Source organism: Pseudoliparis swirei, chromosome 18 (assembly GCF_029220125.1).
Source record: "Pseudoliparis swirei isolate HS2019 ecotype Mariana Trench chromosome 18, NWPU_hadal_v1, whole genome shotgun sequence".
Taxonomy (NCBI): Eukaryota; Metazoa; Chordata; class Actinopteri; order Perciformes; family Liparidae; genus Pseudoliparis; species Pseudoliparis swirei.
This window is the reverse complement of record NC_079405.1, coordinates 19,581,540-19,594,327: the sequence shown is the minus strand read 5'-3', so window position 1 is coordinate 19,594,327 and position 12,788 is coordinate 19,581,540. Positions and strand designations below refer to the sequence as shown.

General features: G+C 41.9%; 1 protein-coding gene across 2 annotated transcripts in view; it reads right to left on the bottom strand.

Moving 5' to 3' along the window:
- Positions 1 to 12,788, bottom strand: part of LOC130207796 (receptor-type tyrosine-protein phosphatase gamma-like) — a 473,173-nt gene that overhangs the window by 131,272 nt on the left and 329,113 nt on the right. For both annotated transcript variants that reach the window (XM_056436504.1, XM_056436503.1), the window contains exon 5: positions 10,725 to 10,820. In XM_056436504.1, the coding sequence (XP_056292479.1) occupies positions 10,725 to 10,820 (96 nt within the window). The remainder of the gene's footprint in view (positions 1 to 10,724; positions 10,821 to 12,788) is intronic.

The window sequence follows — 12,788 nt, the reverse complement described above, 5'->3', positions numbered from 1 at the left end:
TAAACCTAAGCTTTAGGAGAGTAGGCATTGTGGCCATTCATAAACCTAAGCTTTAGGGGAATGGGCCTTGTGGCCATTCTGAAACCTAAGCTTTAGGAGAGTAGGCATTGTGGCCATTCTTAAACCTAAGCTTTAGGAGAATGGGCCTTGTGGCCATTCATAAACCTAAGCTTTAGGAGAGTGGGCCTTATGGCCATTCTGAAACCTAGCTTTCAGGAGACTGGTTCTTGTGGCAGTCTTAGACCTTGGCTTAAAGAGACTGTGTCCTTGAGCAAGCCAGCGGATGCTTAAACTGCTCCCCAGGTGCTGTACAGTAGCTGCCCACTGCTCCTAGGAGGCTCGGATTGGTTAAATGCAGAGGCTGAATTTTGCTTTGTGTGTTGTGCACTGGACACATGTGTGACAATACAAGCTGATTCACATTTACATTATTTATGTGAAAATATGTTGCATTTCTTCTTGTTCCACTCTGTGGGTTTGTTGATATACTGTGTTATGTGATATCATACACACATCACATAATTGAAACCAGTTGTTGCTTATTGTAATAGCTACAGTCATTTTCCTCTGAATATGTTTTCACATATAAAAAGAACAACCTAATGTCTGACAATGTCTTAATTTAATGAATTCTGCTTTGCTGCATAACTGCTGAGGCTAATGTTTCCTCAAGTGGTGTGCACTGTGCTAAATTGGAAGGAGCTCAGTGGTGGTTTAGCAGTGTCGGCCTAATGCCTAATTACCGTCATTTGGGGTATTGGATTTAGAGCAGAATGAAGTGGTATGAGGTCTACTATGTCTTGAAACCATACCTTTCATCACACATTTCTTTCTCCTGCTGAGTATCTACGCTTTGAAATTGCTACCTTTAATGTGAAAAACAGCCCCTCAAGTATGGAACCCATTCAAATGGACCTCAAGGTCATCCAGAAATGAATGCACTCAGTACTGAGACTTACTAAGGATGTCTTCATGCTAAATAGCTTTTTTTGATAAAAAGGCAAATGGGGTTCTCTTTTTCCAGTATTTCATGACTGGAGTCAAGTGGTGCTTATGACACTTGGTTTCCATAAAAAAATCAAGCGCCTTTGAGTACTTCGAAAAGCGCTTTAAAAATGTAATGCATTATTATTATTATTATTATTACAGTTTTTCTCAAATGCTAAAATACTAAAACCCATTGGCTGAACAAAGTTCTCAGTTGCTTGAAATCATGTAGCTAATTGTGCAGTCTGTTGTCAATACCTTAAACTATTTGACATGGTAAAACACAATTTGCAGATCTCACTTAGACTTTTCAGCAAAGCAGGTTCTCGTCTCCTCCACTGCTGCTTTCACCTCCTCCTGAGCAAGTCGTCGCCCTTCCTTCCCCCTGGTGTTCATTTGGGGAGTTGGAAAGGGTCCTAGCCCTGCTGGACCTCGTGTGACCACTCCCACCAGGCTCCTGTGACGCAGCCTTGCAGAGCCCTCCATTTCCTGCCAGTCCTCACTTGGATCCCTGCTTTAGCCACCTTCGGATCGCTTGAGTCCCTGTACTGAACCACTGCAGCAGAGAGAGCCTCAAGATGGCTGTGGCTCAAAAGAGGGGAGCCATGGAGTCATGGTAGCTAGCTAGCCATCTGGACACAAGCTGGGGTCTGATCAGCCCCGGCTGGGTCACCTGGAGGAGGGCGTATGATGTTGAAAGACCCGAAACGTCCAATGATCCCAGGAACATCACTGAAGATGTGTCCAGATTAGGCATCAGTAGATGTATGTACACAGTAAACACATTCTCAGTCTCAAAACACATTCTGCCCTCTAAGGCACATGTCATCCATACTGCTAAACACAAGTTGCAAAAAATCAAATACAAATAGAGAACACATGTTATTGATTAAACACAATCACTCAAAATTGATTTAACTTGTATCAAATGATGTAACACAACCAATATAAGCCAGTTTAGAGAGCAAACATATTGTTGAAGGTGGGAAGGAGAAAGTCTGAGAATGGATAGAAGAAACAATGTGAGAGGATGAGGACAAGTGCGTATGCGAGGTGGGCGACGAGGAGGAAGAGGAGGAGCGCAAGAAAGAGGAGGATGAATAGGAAGACAAAGAGTGGAAATATCTGATGAAATTCGAGCAACAGTCATAGACCATGTTATAGTCCACGGACTGACAATGAGGGAAGCAGGACCCCAATTTGAGCCGATTTTCTGTGTCCACCGTAGTGAGGATATTCAAAGAAGAGAACAGGTACAGTATGCTACTGTATTTTTGTAATTGCAAATTTACTGTACTATGCTATATGCAGCTGTTTCAAGAGACACACAAGAGGCTTCTTTCCCCGTTGCCTCAGGAGAGACCATGTTGCTTGTGATGTCGACGAAGTGCTCTGGCCTGACCCAAAGACAAGAAGAAGCACATTGATGACATGTTGACTCCTTAGATTGTTATCCCTTTACTGTCGTATTGTATACTGTAGTAGACCTACAGTGCATTGTAGGCTGTATAATGTACAATAAAAAAATGGTATGGCCTACAGTAACAGTACTGACTGCTCAATAGATGTTGACTGGTTGCAGGTTCATATCAACAAAGAACAAGAATTACAGTCTCACAAAGCCAAAGGGAACGTGTGTGAGATGCAGGGTACAGTACTGTGAACATACTGTAGGGGTACAAGGAGGAGGAAGAACAAAAGAAATTGCAAAGAGCAAAGCACAGTAGTAATTTCTGATACATTTTTAGCTACTGTAATAGAACTGGTTTTCGTTCATATGAAATTTGTTTTGAGATTAAACATCTACTTCTCCCTGAAATCTATATGTTGTGAACAATGTGTTTTCTATTTATAGGTGTATTGTTTACTGACTATTTGATAGTGTATATTATTTTGATCACTTTGTTTATGATTTGAGAGCAGTGTTTGATTTTGAGCACAGGTAAATCTGTTTTGAAGCGAAAGCTTGATTTTGAGCACAGGTAAAACTGTTTTGAGGCGAAAGTTACATTTTGCAAGAGGATTCAGAGGTTTTGTAAATAGTGCTTGAAGATAAGGCTTTGTGTTTATAGTAATGTGCTGTCATTTTTGCCTTGTATACTTTTAAGAAACAGAGCAGCTAATACAATGCCTATGAAGTGAGAATGTGCCTGCTTTTCCAAATAATGTATTCAAGCGGCCACACAGTTCAGTAACTTACAAAAAAGATTCACTTCATTTGAAGCAAAAGCCTTTGTACCAATATTGCCAAAAGTGTGATTAGAGGAGTGCTTATACCTTTCTGCTAATAGGCAGTATGGACTTCCAGACAATATGTGTCATGATATGTCCATGAGTGTTGTTTTTACGCCTCTGTCCGTGCTCAGCATCTCCTCCTTTCAACCCTCTGTCTTTTGCGTATAGAAATTTTTTGCTCATTGTTGCCTCTAGCTGAGTGTGATGAAAATATTGGGGGCAGGCAGCACCGTAAATAAGCAAATAAAAGGCAATGATATCTGTTTACAACTGCCATCTATTTAAATCAGAGGCTGCGGTGCAATGCAAGGTAGTAAAAGCGTAATTTCCAAGTTCTACCGAGTTGATGGGCCCAATTGGTTCCTGTAACACGAATGTGATGATTTCATGAATTCTTTGAGATGGAGGATTTCCCCCGAGCGAATACATTGCAGCCTATTTAGTGGCTGAAGACAGCAGGTGCACCCTCTTCAATTCTTATCATCCTACTAACTGTGCCTTAACAGCCGCTATTACTACCGTCAAATGCTTCTGACGGGCCACACAGCGCCTCCCTCATCGGGAAGGTGACAATTAAACTTTCAAACAAAACAACTTTAGGTTTCAACAATAAAAGTATCTGGTTAGGTGTAGGACACAATATGGATAATGTTTCAATAAGTACTTAAGTTATGGAACAAACGTGCGGCACCCCAAAGCTGCTTATTGAGTAGTGTTTGGCAGGATTGGTGAATCTTTAAGTTATTTTTTTCTCCTCACCGCCAACACTTCAAAGACGACACACAGGTAGACTGCAGAAGCTCCACATTTTGTATTACAGTACAAGTGATATGATCACAAACACGATCACAAACACGATTTTATAGTGGTGTTCCAAGAATGAGAAGAAAGTTATCTTAAAAATCATAATTACCCCCGCTAAGGTGATTAGGTATGTTTGCTGGTTTTGTCTGTTTTTTTCCAACAGGAAGACAGACAATCTAATGGTCTGTATTTCATGAAACCTGGTGGAAGAGTACCAGCCAGGGAAGAACCCATTACCTTTTTGGAGGGATTTGCCTTGGCAAAGCTCTGCAATCTCAGCGAGTCCTTCCTAGTTTTTTGTGTGTTTGAGCAATAGGCATGAAACTATTTCCTTCCAATATTGTCAGAAACTATTTTCGCACGTGAAAAATCATCAAATGAAACATTTTAAAACAGCTTCAGAAATAATGAAATTTGTTTAAAATATGTGACCACACTGTTATAACAAAGATCTCCTTAAACGGTGTGTGATTGATGATGGGTTGAGCCGTGTGTTTCAAAGGGGTGACGGTTCTGAATGTAATCAGAAATGATTGCAACACCCTCCAATACTCCCATCTATGAAGTATGGTGAAACATATTCTTGCTCATCACACCTTGTGTGCTTGTGTGCCACAGAGGGCCTGATGGGCTCGGCCACGACATTGGCAGGCGCACTGGCTCGGGCGCACTTGACTGCAATCTGTGCTGTGTAACACTGTTCACACATTATAGAGCAGGTGTACCAGCTTAAAAATTTGGGATATGAAAAATGTGTCAAGAAATACAGTGCAATATTACGACTTTTTGAAAAATATAAATATCATTTTTTATAATTCATCCATTTTAATGAAAATGGAAGGAATAAAAAAGAACCGCTAAGACCCAGCCGCTTAGCTTACACACACATGAAGTCTTTACTGTCTCTATGGGGTGTTGTTTGGGAGGCTGCTGTAGTACAGTGCAGCCTGGCAGAGGACATATTTAAGCTCATCAGTCCAGAAGGAGAGCTTCTCTCTCAACAGGACTCATCAGCGTCAACACAAGCAGGCCCAGGAGACAGAAACAGAAATATACTGGCTCTATTTTTTACTCACATAGCAACAACTATTTGAGTGATGGAACTCTATAAATAGGCAAATAGGTGGAGCTGAAGCCTGTGTGACGCATCAGAGGAATCAAGTGGGTGGCAATCTCATAGCACTACTCAAAGTGCATGGCCCCGCCCTCAGTTATGCCTAAATTTAGCCTTACTCTAATTAAACTGTGGAGCTACAGTATATAAAAAAGCATGCATGGTGCTGTAGGCTGGGGAAACATTGGAGCCATAGAACTGTAGCTGATAGACTGTTCACTGTCGTACGATACTAATAATCTCTCTGTAAAGGAAGACTGTGTTGACAGTAATCTTTCACTATATAATATGTTCATATTTCACTTCTGCGAGAACCTACATATACGTTGTCACTCTTTAACAACTGTTAAAACTATTCACACATTTTCACCCGCAAACACACAGACACAGACAAACACGCACATGCACACACACACACACACACACACACACACACACACACACACACACACACACACACACACACACACACACACACACACACACACACACACACTCACACACGCCTTAATTGGTGATGCACCATCATATCATAAGGAGCTTGTAGTACAATGGCCTAGCCTCCTTCCTCATTGGCCCTGCCTCCTTCTTTGTGCCTCCTGGCTCAAGGGCCGGGCCTCATGCCTCATTGGCCAAGCCTCTTTCGCGATGCCTCCTGCCTGATGGGCCAGTCCCCTGGCCCTGCCTACTGCCATGGCCATGCTGATGCCACTCCTCTCTTCCTCCTTCTGTTTACATGAATTGTGGAAATCTGGATCGTGGTCCATGCATACTACTAATTATTCATAATTTCTGTAATAATCATTGAATGTCTTGTAACTCTCTAACACTGTTCATTCTGTAGACATGACATCTATTGCTCTTGTCCATTCGGGGAGAGGGATCCTCCTCTGTTGCTCTCCTGAAGGTTTTGTCTCTTTTCTCCCTGTGTATGTTTTTTTTCTATTTTTTGGGAGTTTTTCCTGATCCTATTTGAGGTCCTGCAGGGACAAGGATGTCGTATGTGTACAGATTGTAAAGCCCTCTGAGGCAACAGTTGTGATTTTGGGCTATACAAAATATACTGAACTCAATTGAATTGAATCTTGTGTGAGACGTGTGTGAATAAGTGGGTGCAGTTTTTGAGTTAGAATTTGGCATGTATCACACAACCTGTGTTTTCCTTTCAAAACACAGGTATTCGACGTGTATGCTGTACACACTCTCAGTTTAAGTCTGAGTTCTCAGGTCACAAAAGACAAACTGAAGCATGCGAGTGGGGCCGGAGATCGAGCGGCACCTTGATGAATGAAGAAATATGCACTTCAGAGGCTGGTACCCAGACACACTCCTCTTTGCATAGAAACAAGCACACTAGAGCAAACTGTTGAGATCCATCTGCGGGAGCCAAGTTATTGAGGGCATGGGTTCAAATCAATCTTCAGGTTGTGAGCTGCGACTGCACAATATGATCAGGTTTAGAGGAAATGTGTGCGGACTGCCATATCATAAATCAAAAGGCTGGTGAAGGGAAGGAGGACAAAAAAGAACAGATAGAGTGGCTCCTGTGCTGGAGGATGACTGGAGTTTTAACATTCTGTAAAAAGGGAGCATTTTTGGCGTCTTTTCAAAATAAAGTAGTCTTTTTCTGCCATTTCATTGGCTGTAGGGCTAAGCAATTTCTTCATCTGCCTACTCATTTCCCCTGTTTTGTCATAGCTGCAAAACTATCCATTCAAACTGCTTTCTCCTTATATTGGCAAAAAATGGTCCTACAGAGAATTATAACTTAAATTGACCCCACTTTCCTCTAACGACACCCTTAGGTCAAAGTCAAGGAAATGGTGAAAGAAAAATATTTTAGTTGTTTGAATTAATCTATTGTTATATGGGTTTTTTTGGACCCCCAATTAATTAATTATTTATTCAATAGTATATCTTGTATCTTCCTGTGAATGCAAATATATTTTAAATGACTTAATTCAATTTAATAAGATTAGGGGCAAACAGTACCAATCAAATGAAACCACCATTAGCTCATGGATGGTGGTAGCTAGCAGAGCTTCCATTAGTCTGACATGTGTGTCTGGATATCTGTTATGAAACAAACTTTTTTACTCCTAAGAGTGTGGTCAAAATGACATATTCTGCGTTTCTGTGAGACAGACAGTATAAAGAATGACAAAGTCCCTTTGGGGTGAACAATCTAAGAGCAGATGGTGAGGAGGAGGAGAACGAGCAGAAATAAAGGTTTTTTGCTACTTCTGTACAGAGCTGTGTGAGTCGGAACCAGCAGTGAGGGGATCATAATGGGAAAGGCTTCACAGCAGAACTGTGACGGATGTCGATCTAGAGGGATGTAAAAGTCGCATGAATTCTGATATGACTCTTCAGAATCAGGTCACAAACCTGTATCTGATTTAGGACCACATCAAAGTGGTACAAATCAGAATTATAAAGATCAGATTCTCTGTGACTGGTGATGTTCACAAGTCATGCTCAACAGATTAGGGCCACTTCAGTCTAAGACATACCGTATATACAGCTGATAACCAGGGAGTGGAAGAGATACTGAAGTGAGAGGGGGAAATATTAACGGGGGGTTAATGGTCCAAGTAAGAGCCCACTTAGGTAATCGATGGCCTCAAATTAACTTTTTATTCCTGCCAATTGAGTGTGTTAGAGCTCGCAATGATCCCAGTATCTACCTGCTGCAACGAGCTCAGTCGCACCTGGATGGAACCGGTGTCTCTGTGAGAGTCACTTTCTTTGACTTCTCCAGTGCATTTAACACCATCCAGCCACTGCTGCTGAGTGAGAAGCTGCGGGTGGTCGGTGTGGATGCGTCCACCATCTCCTGGATCACTGACTACCTCACAGGCAGACCACAGTTTGTCAGAATGGGGCGTGTGCTGTCTGGAACGGTGGTCAGTGATGTTGGAGCCCCACAGGGAACTGTTCTGTCTCCCTTCCTCTTCACCCTGTACACCAGTGACTTCCAGTACAACACGGAGTCATGCCATCTGCAGAAGTACTCTGATGACTCTGCAGTGGTCGGTGTATTAGGGATGGACGGGAGGAGGAGTACAGGGCAGTGGTGAGTGACTTTGTAAAGTGGGCCGATGAGAACCACCTGCGGCTGAACGTGGCCAAGACCAGAGAGATGGTGGTGGACTTCAGGAGGAAGGCGACAGCTCCTACACCTCTGAGTGTCCTGGGAGTGGACGTGGACACCCCCCGACTATGCCCTCTAGGGGCATAGTCGGGGGGTGGCTTTTTCTTTTTCTTTTTCTCGCCTCTCTTCCCTCATGTTATGCTGTCATCTTTCATCCTCCCTTTCCTAGATGGCGCCGCGGACGGCGCCTCGGTGTCTTGGTGCGCGATTCTTGCACCTTCCGCCAAAAAAAGTTCCTCGTTTGTTTGTGTTTTAATATGAACATTCTTTGGCAATAAACCTGTTTCTGATTCTGATTCTGATTCTGACATGGTGGAGGAGTACAAGTACCTGGGCGTCTCCATCGACAGCCGACTGAACTGGAAGGCCAACATCAACGCTGTGTACAAGAAGGGGATGAGTCGACTCTTTTTCCTGAGAAAGCTTCGATCCTTCAACGTGTGCAGCAAGATGCTGGAGTTATTCTACCAGTCGGTTGTCGCCAGTGTACTGCACTTTGCCATTGTCTGCTGGGGGAGCAGCATCGGAGCCGGTGACACCAGCCGTCTCAACAAACTGGTTAGGAAGGCTGGCTCCATCATCGGCTGCCAGCTGGAGCACCTGGAACAGGTGGTGGAGAGGAGGACGTTGAAGAAACTTGTGTCCATATTGGACAACCGGACCACCCTCTCCACCACCTCCTACAGGGACAGAGGAGTACTTTCTCCAGACGTCTCCTCACGCTCCGCTGCCACAAGGACAGATACAGGAGAACATTCCTGCCGACGGCTATGAGGCTCTACAACAGATCACCTCTTGCCAGATCATAGTGCAATAACTGAATACTTACACTATGTTGATCTGCACTTCACACATCTCATTTGTTTGCACTACACACATACACACATTTCATTTCATTTGCTCTGCACTCATACACACACTTTGCTTTTTGCACTCTGTCTATATTTAATATTTTGTGTATTTGATTTGTCAGTGTTGTTGTGTGTTGTGTATGCATGTGTGTTGTATATTTACATATATATTTTGTTTTGTATTTTACTTTTATTTTACTTGTATACTTCTATATATTTCATCCCTGTTTCTTATATTTTGTGTTTTGTTTTTACTCTTGTGTGTTGCTGCTACTGTCACGACAAATTTCCCCTTGGGGATTAATAAAGTATATATCTATCTATCTATCTATCCCAGTAGCACTAAGCAGGCCTGAGACCACTTCTGGTGGCAGGAGTCTGATCTTGATCTACAACAGGGGTGCTCAATACGCCAGTCGATCGTGGCGACCTGCCAGTCGATCGCGGCGTAGTATGGTAGATCGCATGATATTAAAAAAAATTGGCCCGCCTCCCTGTCACTTTCTCTATAGCGCCAAATTACAGCAGAAGCATGTCATTTCTGTCTCTACGTGTCGCGTTAACAGTCCTCTGCCCGCCGTCTCGCGCGCCACAGAGCTCCGACGCCGGTTTGCGTGCATCGGGACAGAGCAAATAAAAAGTCACTAGCAAAAGTCACAAGCACCCCCCCCCCCGTCGGTCGATCGTCTTGACTTGGTCACATTATAAGTAGCTCGCATGCTGAAAAAGTGTGAGCACCCCTGATCTACAGGTTTTACAGCTCATAATCAAATGACATGACTACACTATCCATTCTGATTATCAGGGGTTTAGCTTCCAGAAATAAACAGCTAAAAGCAAACTGAGAAGAGTGCCGAGACATAGAATTCACCCTTTTGAGCAGGGGTCCCCAAACTTTTTCCTAAGAGGGCCACATAACGTTTGCCTTGTCTGCTGGAGGGCCAGCCGGGGGGGGGGGGGGGGGGGAGAATGTGCTCACCTGTGTGCGCGCATCACGGCTGAGCGATGCGCGCGCCACTCTGATCGCTCTTTTAATGAAGTATCGATACTAAAAATATGCTAAATTCCCAAACGCTGTGGACATCTGAACGCTGATTGGCCGAGACGCGACACGTCCCATCAAAGATGTTCTATTGCGACGAGCACCACTCCACATTTTCTCCGCGTCTCACTGCAATCTCAACGGCAGCGGGCCAGGTGAAAAAGAAGAAAAAAATTGGAACGCGTCTCTGGTATTGTTCAGGGGGCCGGTCCAAATGGGGAGGCGGGCCGGATTTGGCCCGCGGGCCGTAGTTTGGGGACCACTGCTTTTGAGGATATTTACAAGCATGCACATACATTGACTGCCATATTTGTTGTTATCCAACTAATATTATTAAGAGTATTAAAAGTATTATAAGTTCAAGTTTTGATTTAGATTCTTGTAATCATATCTACATAATAATGACCAAATTATGTTCCTGAGTCACTCCATTGTTTTGAATAAAATAAAATAAATTCAAATAATACAACTACTATATACTGTATGTATATATATATATATATATATATATATATATATAGAAAAATAGGCTCCTACCTGAAAAAACACGGCCATGGCTGCGATGATCCTCTTCTCCCTCAGAGCTGCACTGAGGCTGTCAAAGTCATCTGAATTGTACATGTAGATCTGCATCTGTGAGAGACAGAAACACACAGGTTAGGTTAGGGCACACACATTGAATCAAACCTTCCCATCAAACTCCATAAAGACACTACATGCTATTTATATCCTCCTCACAATTAACTGCTGGTATCACCATCTCTCTCTTGGAATGTGTATATGTAGCCACAATGAGTGCATGTGTAGGAAGAAAATAACTACATACATGTATCAATAAATAATACTACTGCATGTATAACAACTAAAGAATACGTTCTTATACAATAAACATTTTTTTTACCGGACCGTTACATTTAATTAACGGTCATAAATTTAAATGAGTCAATGGTGGCTTCTGGTTGCACACGGGTCCTGTGTTGACCCATTCTCCTCCCTCTGTGGTCTCCGTTTAGCAACGTGTTTGTGACATGTCGTAAACTAATCTGAGGGAAAATAGATTTCCCTCAAAAAGTAATTGTTTAATTGCATAAGAACGTAATCTTTTGTTGTAGTAGTTGTGTACTTAATGTATATGATGGTTATTTTAACGTAACAAACTTTACCTCAATATAAGATAATTCAAAATAAATATATCGTTATGACATCATGTATCGAGACATCATGATACACAGTTACGTTTTTCACGAGTACATACACTTACTAACTAAAATTTAACAAATTGAACAATTGACTTTATTTATATATTTTTTTCTTATAATTTCACTGGAAACAGCAGGGAACGTTTGTTATTACTTATCACGCTTATCACTTTTGTCCACAGGGGCCACCAACGTCAACACAACATTTAATGGGCGTATTGTAACTTTAAAAAATGACAACATGGAAAAAGAATATAATAATAAAACATAAATTTGACTTTTTTGCTATAATGCGGCATATACTGATATCTTTTAAATAATAGGATGCTGTAGAATTTTTGGGATTGAGTAAAAATAAACCGCATGATTTGTTCATTCAGGCTTTGGAATGGGATTTTCACAATTAAACCTATTTCCCTATTTCCATGAACTGGACACATTCATTAATATTATCAAACGTATTGCGATTCCATAAAAATAGTATATAGTAAAAGTGCTGAATAAAGAGTAAATTGTCATTCTACTGTTCGTGTTGAACAGATAACCAGGTTGTAGCCTGAAGTCAATAATACTGTAACATGGAACAGGGTGATATTTGATGTGTGTTATTGCTCCGTGAAAAACAATGAAAACAAACGCTCCGAAAACTGGTCAAACAGTCAGGCACCACTCGTTGTCATGGTGTTATGGAGGGATGATGCATTGAGGCACAAAGCAAATGTTAAAATGAAAAACACATTATGTGTGTCTGCATGTTTATTTAAACTGTGTTCATATGCACATGTGTTAACATCATTTTCAGTGTCTAGAAACACTACCTCTCTGAATGCCAAGAGCGATTCTGTGGGTTTTTTCTTCGCCAAGATAAACACTGCCAATATCGGTTGTCTAGCATTTTCTACAGTTTACTAATCCGCACATAAAGAGCCTGTGCATCGCTTTTTCATCTACTTGCGGAGTAAACAGTTGTCAAGTAGCCTGATATAGAGTCTGTTTGGTAAATGTATTGCAGAGACAGCTCAACTGAAACAACACATTCTCCTAAACGTTGAGAAATAATTAAAGTCAACATAGGCGATTGGGCTTGTGAATGAAGCATTAATTTCATAGCAATTAGAATCTGATCAAATGCAGCAGTGTTTGCCCTCAAGATGGCAGCGTGAAATGGGACAGTGAGGACATAAAGTGGACAAAAGACTGCTTTTTACTCTGCTGATGTGAATGCAACATCTGTGACAGTTATAGTTGAATGACTTGAAGTTATAGTGTGTACTATGCCACTAAGCATACTTAGTGTAGTGTACTACGCCCTTAAACAGGTTTTTATTTCAGTGTCATATATTTGATTAGAAACACTGAGTGATTATGAATTAATTAGTTTTGATGTCATTCCACCACAAAC